Source organism: Microchirus variegatus, assembly GCF_963457635.1.
Source record: "Microchirus variegatus genome assembly, chromosome: 3".
Taxonomy (NCBI): Eukaryota; Metazoa; Chordata; class Actinopteri; order Pleuronectiformes; family Soleidae; genus Microchirus; species Microchirus variegatus.
The window spans coordinates 24,298,953-24,311,523 of NC_139804.1; the positions used below are offsets into that span (position 1 = coordinate 24,298,953).

The following is a 12,571-nucleotide window of genomic DNA, read 5'->3' on the forward strand; positions in this document are numbered from 1 at the left end:
ACATGACTGACGATATGTTTGTTTTCATTTCCCAGTTATAGTGTTGATGTTCGTAAACATGTTTTTGTAAATAAACTTGAACTTGTTTACATTTCTTAGATATTTCATTTTTCTCATGTTTTTTTTTATTTATTTTCTACTGTGACCTGTCAAAATGTCAATGATATTAAAAAGGCCATGTTGGGTCTGTGCAAAGGCAAGCAAGGACAATGTTAGAGGGAGCAGCTGCAGTTCCAACTCAGCTGATAATTACATTGTGAATGTGTTGAAACAGATGCACACAGCAGCTCGACTGTGAAATATCTGCTGTAATGTGGAAAAGTCCTTCAGAAACGCTCGGATTTTAATGTTATGTTTGAGCTGCTTTAACACAGTGAAATGAGAGACTCGCTAATAAATCAAGTGAATTATATTTCTACACAGCAGCAGCCATGAGCATATAACGTTCCCCCTCAGTAACGACTGACAGACAAAACAGATGGAGAGGCATTAATCTAGAGCCTAAACAATGACCACGTGACAGGAAGAGCAGATTAGCTATTCTTCCTCATTCTAAAACGATCACGGAAAAAACATTGTTCCCCTATTAAGTGAGCTAGAGGAGGATATTTAAATGAGATATTAGCTTTGTAATTAACAAATGACAATAGAGGCAAAACATTATTAAAATGTGTCAACAAAGAGAAATGAGAATCTGAAAAGAAAATATCCAGTGAGCAGCAGTTTATGAAGTGGAAATGCCTCGTCTATGTCAGAGGAGAATGACCAGAGTGTTTCCAGATGATAAAAAGGCAACAGTCAAACAAATGTAGGCAGAAGATCCTCTATGGGTGTCTCTCTGCAAGTGTCCTGTGTACCTAATAAAGTGGCAGTTAGAGAATGTGGAAAAACAATTAGATGAAACAAAGGTGAAGTAGTTTTTAGACGTTGATATCTTGGTGTCTTTGGAAGATGTAAGACATCTTGGTGTCTTTTTGGACAAAAAACTATGACTTTTTGTTCAAATTTTGGACGACATACTAACCTATGATTTTTTTTGGTCAAATTTTGGACGACATACTAAACTATGACTTTTTGGTCGACAAACTAAATAACATTTTGGTGACTTTTGGGACAACAAATTATGAAAATTCGGTGACTTTTTACGACATACTAAACTATGACTTTTAGGCCTGAAAATAATCCAGTGAGCAGCAGTTTATGAGAGTGGTTCAAGATGATAAAAAGGCAACAGAAAAACAAACACAGATGATCCTCTCTGGTTGTCTCTGGTCTCTCCTCTTTTTTATTTTTATATCATCATTTTCTTGACAGCAGAAATGTGACTTTAAAGAGACCAAGAATTTATAAAATGCAAACAATTAATTTACAGACAATACTGCCATCGCTTTTTTTTTTTTTTTGTTAAATCAGCAGCAAAGATTCAAGTCCATTTCTGCACCACCAGAGATCCAGAGTTTTCAGCTCTCAGAGTCCATAATGAAAGTCTCAAAGTTTGGGTTGAGTTCAGACACCAGTGCGTCCACAAAGTCCTCGATGGAAGGTCGTCTCTGCAGCATCCCTGTCACACAAAGACAAAGCAGCAGCTTTAGCTGTGTATGTGTGTATCTCTTACCTCTTGAGAACATTTTCTGGCATAAACACTGACCATTTAGTCCTCATGGAGAGCAAAACCTGGATTTAATGATTCAGAACTTCATTTCTGAGGAACTGGTTATGTTTAGGGCATACGTTTAAATTGTGGTTCGGTTATGATTAGAGTTGAGCATTTACTAGTTATGATTAAGGTTAGGCTGTCCAAATGAATGGAAGTCAATGCAGAAGAATAGCTGCAGAGGGCTAAACTGACATTTCAGGTGCGATTTTGGATGACATACGAAACTATGACTTTTCGGACGACATACTAAACTATGACTTTTGGACGACATACGAAACTATGACTTTTTGGACGACATACTAAATTATGACTTTTTGGACGACATACGAAACTATGACTTTTTGGACGACATACTAAACTATGACATTTTTCTGCAATTTTGGACAACATAAACTATGACTTTTTGGACGACATATTAAACTATGACTTTTTGGACGACATACTAAATTATGACTTTTTGGACGACATACTAAACTATGACTTTTTGGACGACATACTAAACTTTGACTTTTTGGACGACATACTAAACTATGACTTTTTGGACGACATACGAAACTATGACTTTTTGGACGACATACTAAACTATGACTTTTTGGACGACATACGAAACTATGACTTTTTGGACGACATACTAAACTATGACATTTTTCTGCAATTTTGGACAACAAACTATGACTTTTTGGACGACATATTAAACTATGACTTTTGGACGACATACTAAATTATGACTTTTTGGACGACATACTAAACTATGACTTTTTGGACGACATACTAAACTTTGACTTTTTGGACGACATACTAAACTATGACTTTTTGGACGACATACGAAACTATGACTTTTTGGACGACATACTAAACTATGACTTTTTGGACGACATATTAAACTATGACTTTTTGGACGACATACTAAATTATGACTTTTTGGACGACATACTAAACTATGACTTTTTGGACTATATACTAAACTATGACTTTTTGGACGACATACTAAACTTTGACTTTTTGGACGACATACTAAACTATGACTTTTTGGATGACATACTAAACTATGACTTTTTGGACGACATACTAAACTATGACATTTTCTGCAATTGTGGACAACATAAACTATGACTTTTTGGACGACATATTAAACTATGACTTTTTGGACGACATACTAAATTATGACTTTTTGGACTATATACTAAACTATGACTTTTTGGACGACATACTAAACTGACTTTTTGGACGACATACTAAACTATGACTTTTTGGACGACATACGAAACTATGACTTTTTGGACGACATACTAAACTATGACTTTTTGGACGACATACTAAACTATGACTTTTTGGATGACATACTAAACTATGACTTTTTGGACGACATACTAAACTATGACTTTTTGGATGACATACTAAACTATGTCTTTTTGGACGACATACAAAACTATGACTTTTTGGACGACATACTAAACTATGACATTTTTCTGCAATTTTGGACAACATAAACTATGACTTTTTGGACGACATTAAACTATGACTTTTTGGACGACATACTAAACTATGACTTTTTGGTCGACATACTAAACTATGACTTTTTGAACGACATACTAAACTATGACTTTTTGGACTACATACTAAACTATGACATTTTCTGCAATTTTGGACAACAAACTATGACTTTTTGGACGACATACTAAACTATGACTTTTTGGACGACATACTAAATTATGACTTTTTGGATGACATACTAAACTATGACTTTTTGGACGACATACTAAACTATGACTTTTTGGACGACATACTAAACTATGACTTTTTGGATGACATACTAAACTATGACTTTTTGGACGACATACTAAACTATGACTTTTTGGATGACATACTAAACTATGTCTTTTTGGACGACATACTAAACTATGACTTTTTGGACGACATACTAAACTATGACTTTTTGGACGACATACTAAACTATGACTTTTTGGACGACATACTAAACTATGACTTTTTGGACGACATACGAAACTATGACTTTTTGGACGACATACTAAACTATGACTTTTTGGACGATATACTAAACTATGACTTTTTGGACGACATACTAAACTATGACTTTTTGGACGATATACTAAACTATGACTTTTTGGACGACATACTAAACTATGACTTTTTGGACGACATACTAAACTATGTCTTTTTGGACGACATACTAAACTATGACTTTTTGGACGACATACTAAACTATGACTTTTTGGACGACATACTAAACTATGACTTTTTGGACGACATACTAAACTATGACTTTTTGGACGACATACTAAACTATGACTTTTTGGACGATATACTAAACTATGACTTTTTGGACGACATACTAAACTATGACTTTTTGGACGATATACTAAACTATGACTTTTTGGACGACATACTAAACTATGACTTTTTGGTCGACATACTAAACTATAACTTTTTGAACGACATACTAAACTATGACTTTTTGGACAATATACTAAACTATGACTTTTTGGACGACATACTAAACTATGACATTTTCTGCAATTTTGGACAACATAAACTATGACTTTTTGGACGACATTCTAAATTATGACTTTTTGGACGACATATTAAACTATGACTTTTGGACGATATACTAAATTATGACTTTTTGGACGACATATTAAACTATGACTTTTTGGACGATATACTAAATTATGACTTTTTGGACGACATTAAACTATGACTTTTTGGACGATATACTGAACTATGATTTTTTAGGATGACATACTAAACTATGACTTTTTGGACGACATTCTAAACTATGACTTTTTGGACGACATACTAAACTATGACGTTTTGGATGACATACTAAATTATGACGTTTTGGACCATATACTGAACTATGACTTTTTGGACGACATACTAAACTATGACTTTTTGGACGACATACTAAACTATGACTTTTTGGACGACATACTAAACTATGACATTTTCCTGCAATTTTGGACAACATAAACTATGACTTTTTGGACGACATACTAAATTATGACTTTTTGGACGATATACTAAACTATGACTTTTTGGACGATATACTAAACTATGACTTTTTGGACGACATACTAAACTATGACATTTTCCTGCAATTTTGGACAACATAAACTATGACTTTTTGGACGACATACTAAACTATGACATTTTTCTCCAATTTTGGACAACATAAACTATAACTTTTTGGACGACATACTAAACTATGACATTTTTCTCCAATTTTGGACAACATAAACTATGACTTTTTGGACGACATATTAAACTATGACTTTTTGGACGACATACTAAACTATGACTTTTTGGACGATATACTAAACTATGACTTTTTGGACGACATACTAAATTATGACATTTTTGATGCGATTTTGTTAACCCAGTTGAAAAAAATTTATATTTTCCCATCATTTCATTAAGAAAGAAAAATTCTTATATGTTCAAGCAGAAGTCAATCTGATTGGTTCATAGGGAGACTTTTACAATGCGATAGCCATTCTGATCCCAGAGTAATTTAAAATTGAACTAAAATAAGTCTCATCAAATTCTAGTTGGTTCAAAAGTCACTGGATGCAATATTGGGAAAAGGGGAAAAAAAAGTTCTCTATGAAAATGTTAATGTGGGTTGTTTATTTCTTCTTTTTATTTCTTACAGTTGGAACTTAATGTTTTTAAAATGTCAGGTTTTAACTGACTGAAAATAAAACGAGAGCATGCACAGAAACTCAAGAACAGCCAGCTTTCTGGACGCCTTCAACAGGCTTCAGACGGTGATAAGAATCAACAGATGAATGTCGTCAAACTAAACAATGAGGGTTTTCAACATCTTTAACAAAAACAAAACGTATCTCTAACGTTTTCTGAAGCTTTCCAGGGTGATACCGGGCTCACGTACAGTATGCTCTCTCTCTTCACACCAGATTGTGACTAGAGCCACAGCGCAGATTTGTCCGCGCAGCCATGAGCAGGCCCTGGGAATGTCTGTCTGTGTTTTGAGAGCATGTCTGCCAGCTCATGCATGGAGGACTCCCTCACTCGCTTTACAATTCAGCTGCACAACCGCTTTGAAGTCAGTTCATTTCCCCTTGTGTGGCTGCCAATGTAAATAGGCGCTAACCCCCTCCCCGCTTTTCCTGCATGGGTCACCTCCAACACTCACACACTCAAACACACATGCACAAACACAAGAGTTGCACAATATTGGAGTCTGCAAAGGCATGCATGAATGGGGACGTGAAGAGTTTCCGACAGCAATCCAGAACATGCTCAAGTGTTAGAATTGCTGTTATCCTCAAACAGGCTCAGCAGGTACAAGCGAAATTTCCTGAGATGCAAACAGCAGAGACGGGGATTATCATCTCCTCTTACCCACCAGTTGCACCCAGCCCTGTGGCTATAAAATGATACCAACATGCAGTGTCCCTAACACTGCAACCACAAAGCCCCTGGATCCTTGGGAACACGGCATCCACATGAAAGTGATCATCCCCAGCCATAAATGATAGCCCTAATTAAAGCCCTGCAGGATGTTTCTGCTGTGACCACTGTTTACGTCTGTGGCATCTGATGACTGCTTTAAAGTGGATCCCGAAATGCTATTAACAGCTCAAGCTGCATTAGTGTGTCACACAGAAAATAATATTGACGTCAGGCAATCAAGTTACACATCAAAACCCTGCCCAGTGAACTGCTCTATGAGAAAATATAATTTAGAAAGAAAAAAAAAAAGAAAGTCCTGACAGGACTGAGTCTACAAGCTGCTGTACCAGGCTGTGCTGAGCTAACTGCTAATGTCAGTATAATGCAAAATGGGAAATGTTTTATTTTAAGGTCCTAGTAATAAACTGTAATCAACTATTAATAAGCCACTGATAAGATTCTTAGGAAGATAAATAAGTCCATGGTAAAATAAATAAATATATAAACACAATTAATACATTATTACTGCTTGTGAGAAACCGTTAACCAGAGGTTACTCACGTTACTGTAATTAAGTAGGATGTCTGTTATGTTATTTTGGAAGTACTGTACTTCACTACATTTTAAATCACATCTGTTACAGTAAAACATGACAACATTTGTTTTATTATTATAAAAAAAAAAAAAAAAAAAAATTCAAGTATCTGAAAACTTTGGCAGTGAATGATGAGGACATGAGGACAGGTGAATTGGTGCTAATTAAAGTCCCTGAGTGAGTTAAAAGTATGTGTGACCCTTTTGATTCATTTTGACTGATACATTGTGTGTTTACATAATCAACTTTGTCAGCACTTTCATTTGTAAAGGTTTGCCTTTAATTAAAAACAGTTTATGTGAGATTTGTGTCCCCTTGTCCTTTTTGCACAACACAAGAAATAACACCAACCTTGTGAAAAGAAAAGTAACTTTTACTCAACGTTTTAAACAAGCTACTACTACATTTTTAGACCAGTTAACATTATTTTAATCACAATAGTGGTACTTTTACTAGAGTAGAATATTTGTAAGGTCTTATAATAACAGCTTTTTATGAATCTTGTGATAAGGCTATTTCTAAAACCTCATGCTAGTCATGTTGCACTTGACTTGAATAAATGGCACATGAATGTTTCAATTAAAGTGCATTAAAAATACATGTGCATTAATAAAGGCTGACATTATTTGCCACAGATGCTGGGATGAGATGCCAACTATATCACTAGCTATTTGTTTTGCACAATGTGTGAAATACAGTGGGGTCTCCTGAAAGCCTCAAATGCAAAATTTGAGGGGGGTCTAAATATGTTTGTAATTTCAGTTTTATATGATCTACATACATAATACACTTTGCATGGTTTCTTATCCTTTACAGCCAGACAAAATGTAAATTATTTTATTTGTAATTTTGTATTTTTAATGTTTTAATTAATTGCTTTCCAAATGGTGATGTGGAAAAGGCCCACAAGCCCACATCCGACAGGGAAGATAGCCAATACTGCAGGGTGGCACCTGGGGTGGTGAAACAGTATTGCACAACAAATGGGAGATGGGACCCTCCGATTATTAATGGATATTTCTCACACTGGCTTTGCAGCTTAAACACATTGTGTAGTATAAAAATAAAGTAAACTGGCATGTTTTTAATACTCTCCAACATCTTCAACTCAACTCATTAAAATGTGCCTTGAATCATTAGTTTCGCTAAAATAAAAACTGTGATATTTAAATATTAAAACTCATTTTCTGTGGGTTCATCAGTATGGGTGACACTTTTCATATTACATGGCGAGTCCATGTGCATGGAAATTCCTCTTTGTAGTCGCCCCACTCTGTTCAAAGGTCAGGCTCAATGGCAGAAAAGCCTCCATGAAGGTCAAAGAGCTGCTTGAAGGATTGCAGGGCGGTTTGTGTCATGACACCGCTCATTACACGAGAATGCAGCACAGAAACAACAAAGAAACAGATGCTCGCGTACAGACACACGTTCGGACATGTCCCTTGTTTACTTATTACAGTGTGCGAGCAGACACCGCCACTAATCTGAACTCTACATATACTGTCTGCAGCGTCACCAGCACTTTCTCTAATAGATATCATTTCCTGACTGTGTATCCACGGGGGATCTGATGTCTGGAGCACTGTCTGCTCGCCACAGGTTAGTGTGTTATACAAGCAAAGATAACACGACAGAGAGAGGGAGAGACACACACAGAGAGAGATAGAGGTGGAAAGGGAAGTGTGATCATGAAAGATGTTGGTCAGGGACACAATAGCACCCTCGCTGTCTTCTCATCACCAGGTGAGTGTGGTGTCAGCACCTGGCTCTCACACGATGCTCAGCGGTAGATGAGGAGAGGATCGACAATAAGCAGCGAGGAGTCTTTTCTCAAACCAGCTCGCCGGGAGAGTCTGAGAGGAATGCACAGATAACCTCAAAGTCATAACAAAAGTGTGGAGGAGTATCTGATCTCAGCAGCTGCTTTTACAGATACACACGAGGGGGTGGGGCAGAGTCAGACAAAAAAAGAGCTGCAGGGGACATGGACACACTGTAAATCTGAACAACTTTCTGCAGCAGCCTCTTATGAGAACTGATCAGTTAACCCATTTAAGTCAAAAGTTCTCTCTGAAATGTCTGCCTCCACTTGAACTCACTGAGTGGTTTTCAGCGGATTATCTGCAGCTTGAATCTAGAGAACTAAAAAACGACCAATAAACAACCAAAAATCTAAATCCCAACCAACTGCCATTTACTCCAGCTTCCTCACACAGTCCAAAGACAGTGGAGATTAGTGTTAGGTTAACTATGAATGTGATTCACACTCACGTTCACATGCCTGTGTCTGCTGATCAAACTTACTGACCAAACACTGCAGTTTTTTATTTTGCATTTTTTAACCCTTTCAAACTGAGCTCAACAATACAGACAGGACTGATCGTGTGGATCTCTGTAATTCTCCACAGACTCACACGGGTCGTCCAGCTGCTTGTGTTTACAGGAGCACCTCATCAGTGCAGATAGTGTACGCAGTGCCTCAGTGAACGCTTGACAGCAGAACTGTACATTTACTCTTGGCTACTCAGCGCAGGAGGAGAACCCAGAGCCAAACTAAACATAGGCTGAGCTTTGTGTCCATTGTTGAGAGAGCCTTAGGACAAAGGCTTTGCCGTGTGAGTCATCTTGTATTTGGGAATTTCAGTTTCCATTCATAACGATACTGACAGCTATTGAGAGGAAAAAAAAGGCTTCTAACCATTACAGTCATCTCAGGACCCGCAGCTTTAGCCAACTTGGCCATGAGAGTTAAAACTGCAGGTGTTGGAGACAAGAAATGAAAAAGTGTTCAGTGAAACAGTGGGTCTCTTTCAACAGAGGTGTCCTCAGACAAACTGCGGCTTTAAATATCCATTTAGACAAAAACCCTTGATTTGCAGATGGACACAGACACATTTAGACCACAGAAAAGCCTCGCTGGAGCAATTGAACCGATTAGTCTCACTCTCAAGTTTACTTTAAGAGCACTTTTTGGACAAGGAACATTGTCCAACAGGTGCGAACAAACGACTACTCTTCCATATATTCCCAGCTTTTTCCAGCATATGTGGGAACATCAAAGTCACACACTTTCTTGTTTAGCACTACTTACCAGACATTTTACTTGTCTGAAAAAGCACTTTCTCGAAGCAGAACACAGTGATTCTCATTGAGAAATGGAGATCTTATTTTTTTTACTGACATACTGATTCACTGGAGTTGTTGGCTTTTCTGCTTCTTTTTTTTTCTTTTACTTCTTACACGAGTATATACACAGCATGCAAATAATAAATTCTGTTTACACACTGTTTATTTACTCACAGGGTGGTGGGCGATGGGTATCAGTCAAATGAAGACCTATGTGGCTGGCTAACAGCTCTGAGGCTTTAGTAATGAGAGCTCTGGGGACAAGAATTCAGCCCAAATGCTTTCAAATTGCTGTCTGTGCAGCTACTGCTCACTGAATTCATCAGACATCTGAGTTACCGCCTGTAAAGAGTGTTGCTGCTGTTGAGTAAACCGTCTCATAACCCCAAAATGACTAGAGAAAGAACTCAGAGAGTGTAAACTTCTGTTAAGGCCGCTCAAGGAATTTCTTCCTTGGGCCATAATCTACGTCCCCACATAATTTCACTAAATATATGTTCTTTACTTTATGAGACACAGGCACAAACTGGTAGATTAAAAAAACAAAAACAAAGAAGACTTGTAAAACGCTTATGAATAGTGGATTTGTCACAGCAGCGCACCAACTTAAGAGAAGACATAACTTGTTTTCTTGGCTCACAGAAAGAATTTACAGCAAGCACTTCTACTTTTACATGCATCTTGCTATTACAGCACTAATTAGCATTGTTAGCCAATGTGCCTTAACCAATCCCAGGCATTGGTTGTTCCATATAGACTATTGATCCCACTCCCATGGGCTTGGCTGGGTTCTGTTCTTTCATGATTTAATAGGTTGCTTTTATAGACCAATTACGCCTACAGTAATTTACAAGGAGAAGCAGTATTTTCTATTTGTACATTTAAAATGAGAGCAAACTGCAGCTTGCTGCAACTTGAGCCCCTGCCTCACGTTTTCCCTTGTATGCTTATAAGTTCATAAACTAATTTGCACACTCTCCTCAAGTCAGACATACGATCACACATTTCAAAAGACAGTTCTGGCTGATTCAGTAGCTATTTTCCTTCGCTGCTGCCCGTAACCATTCTAAACATGTCAAGGTGAGAGAAGCTGTTACCTCTGTTAAACCTGGAGGCAAACCATCAGCTCACTGACTCTGTAATTACACCTTTGAAGTTCAGGAAGTGTTTTCTCTACAAACCACACTTAAGACGGGCCCAGAACGTAAGCAGGACAAGAGTGATGACAAACATTGCACTGTTGAGTAAGTGCCTTCACAAAAGGAACAAAAGAAGTAAAACCTGGAGCTTTAATGACAATAAACCCTTAAAAAAACTATTGATGTCAGAAGGTTCACCCGCCTGAACCTCTGTGTTATATTTAATGTGATTAACCACAAATAAATTGTAGCCTTCTCACTCCTCTGGCTGGATAAAAGTGAAAGTGCAGATCTCTATTGATGTCAATGCAAAGACACAGACCCTGACATTGACCAACTGTTTCTGTAACATTTTTGTCTTACAGATTGAAAGCTCAGTGACTGAATGACCACATTGTGCTGTGTTAATACAATTAGAAAGGATGTGCTGGGGCTAGAGTACATAATTGAGAATCACACCCTTAAAGTGTAACTAAACCCCTAAACCTAATTTTTCATGTGAAAACCAGTGTATATGGGTATCCAGTAATGTTATTTACTGGTCCTGTTTTTTTGCAATCTTTCATCACTCTCTTGTCTAATCAGCCCAAACTTCCTGTTGTCCCAGACTCTCTCTCCACTATGTGAAGTGCGGTGTGAACAGCACCTCCTTAAGCTGGGGACACACTACACAAATTTCACAGTTGTTACTGATTTTTAAAAGATTTGCATTACACATTAACCGACTGGTTTCAGCAGATTTATTTATGACGACTGAAAGACTGGGGATCACACATCCGATGACTGATGACGGATCACAGACTACATGATTTCAAGAGATCACAAGAGCAACCATGTCTACAAGAGACACTGCCAAACTGTGAATAATGGGTGAAATCGGGAAAGAAATGTTGTAGTGTCACCAGTTTAAAGCAGCTGCAACTCAGTGCAAGATTTCACTACCAGACAACACCCCCTCACTGCTCTGCACTCTCCCTCCCTCCTCCTCTCAGCCTACTTCTTGGCATTTTTCAAAATCGGTCTTGGAGAACTATGACCTGGATGACTGAGAACACAGGCGTCTCTATTTATTGGTTTCACAGTAATTATCATCACACAATTTACATCCATCTGATTTATATTGAAATAAAGACATGGAAATCCCATTTTCTACAACATGAGATAGGAGTCAAACCTGTCACGCCCAATCACAACCAATGACCAGTCACTGCACAAAGTGGATGGAACTGTCAGACTATCCATTTCATTAGGTTTGTCAGACGCAGTTCCTCTGATTTCGGAAGTATTTCTTTAAAGGTTTGAAAGCAACAATTACTTATTTTCTTCACAGCTCTGTGGTTGTCAAAAGCAAATTACTGTGTGTAAATCAAGGATAAACTATTTGGAGCAGTGGGAGCACTGTCACAGTCATCACGTGTCATGCCTGTTTTCAAGTAAGAGCTATAAATGATGTATTTTGCAGCTTTACACCTCTGCTGTGAAGTTTATCCAGTCTCCTCCATTAATTCAGACAGAACTATAGATCATTGTCACAGAAGTGCTGTGGGACTGTACGGACCACCATGCTCTCGGGGTTTATTAGCAACCATGCATGCAGTCATAAGAGCTATTCAGAGA

General features: G+C 37.6%; 1 protein-coding gene across 1 annotated transcript in view; it reads right to left on the bottom strand.

The window, feature by feature from the left end:
* Window positions 1-1,332: 1,332 nt before the first annotated feature.
* The window catches only part of LOC310924285 (mitochondrial intermediate peptidase-like), a 30,367-nt gene continuing 19,128 nt past the window's right edge, over window positions 1,333-12,571 (bottom strand). Inside the window, exon 19 of the mRNA XM_083885976.1 lies at window positions 1,333-1,561. Coding sequence (XP_083742102.1) covers window positions 1,461-1,561 — 101 coding nt within the window. The 3' untranslated portion in view covers window positions 1,333-1,460. The remainder of the gene's footprint in view (window positions 1,562-12,571) is intronic.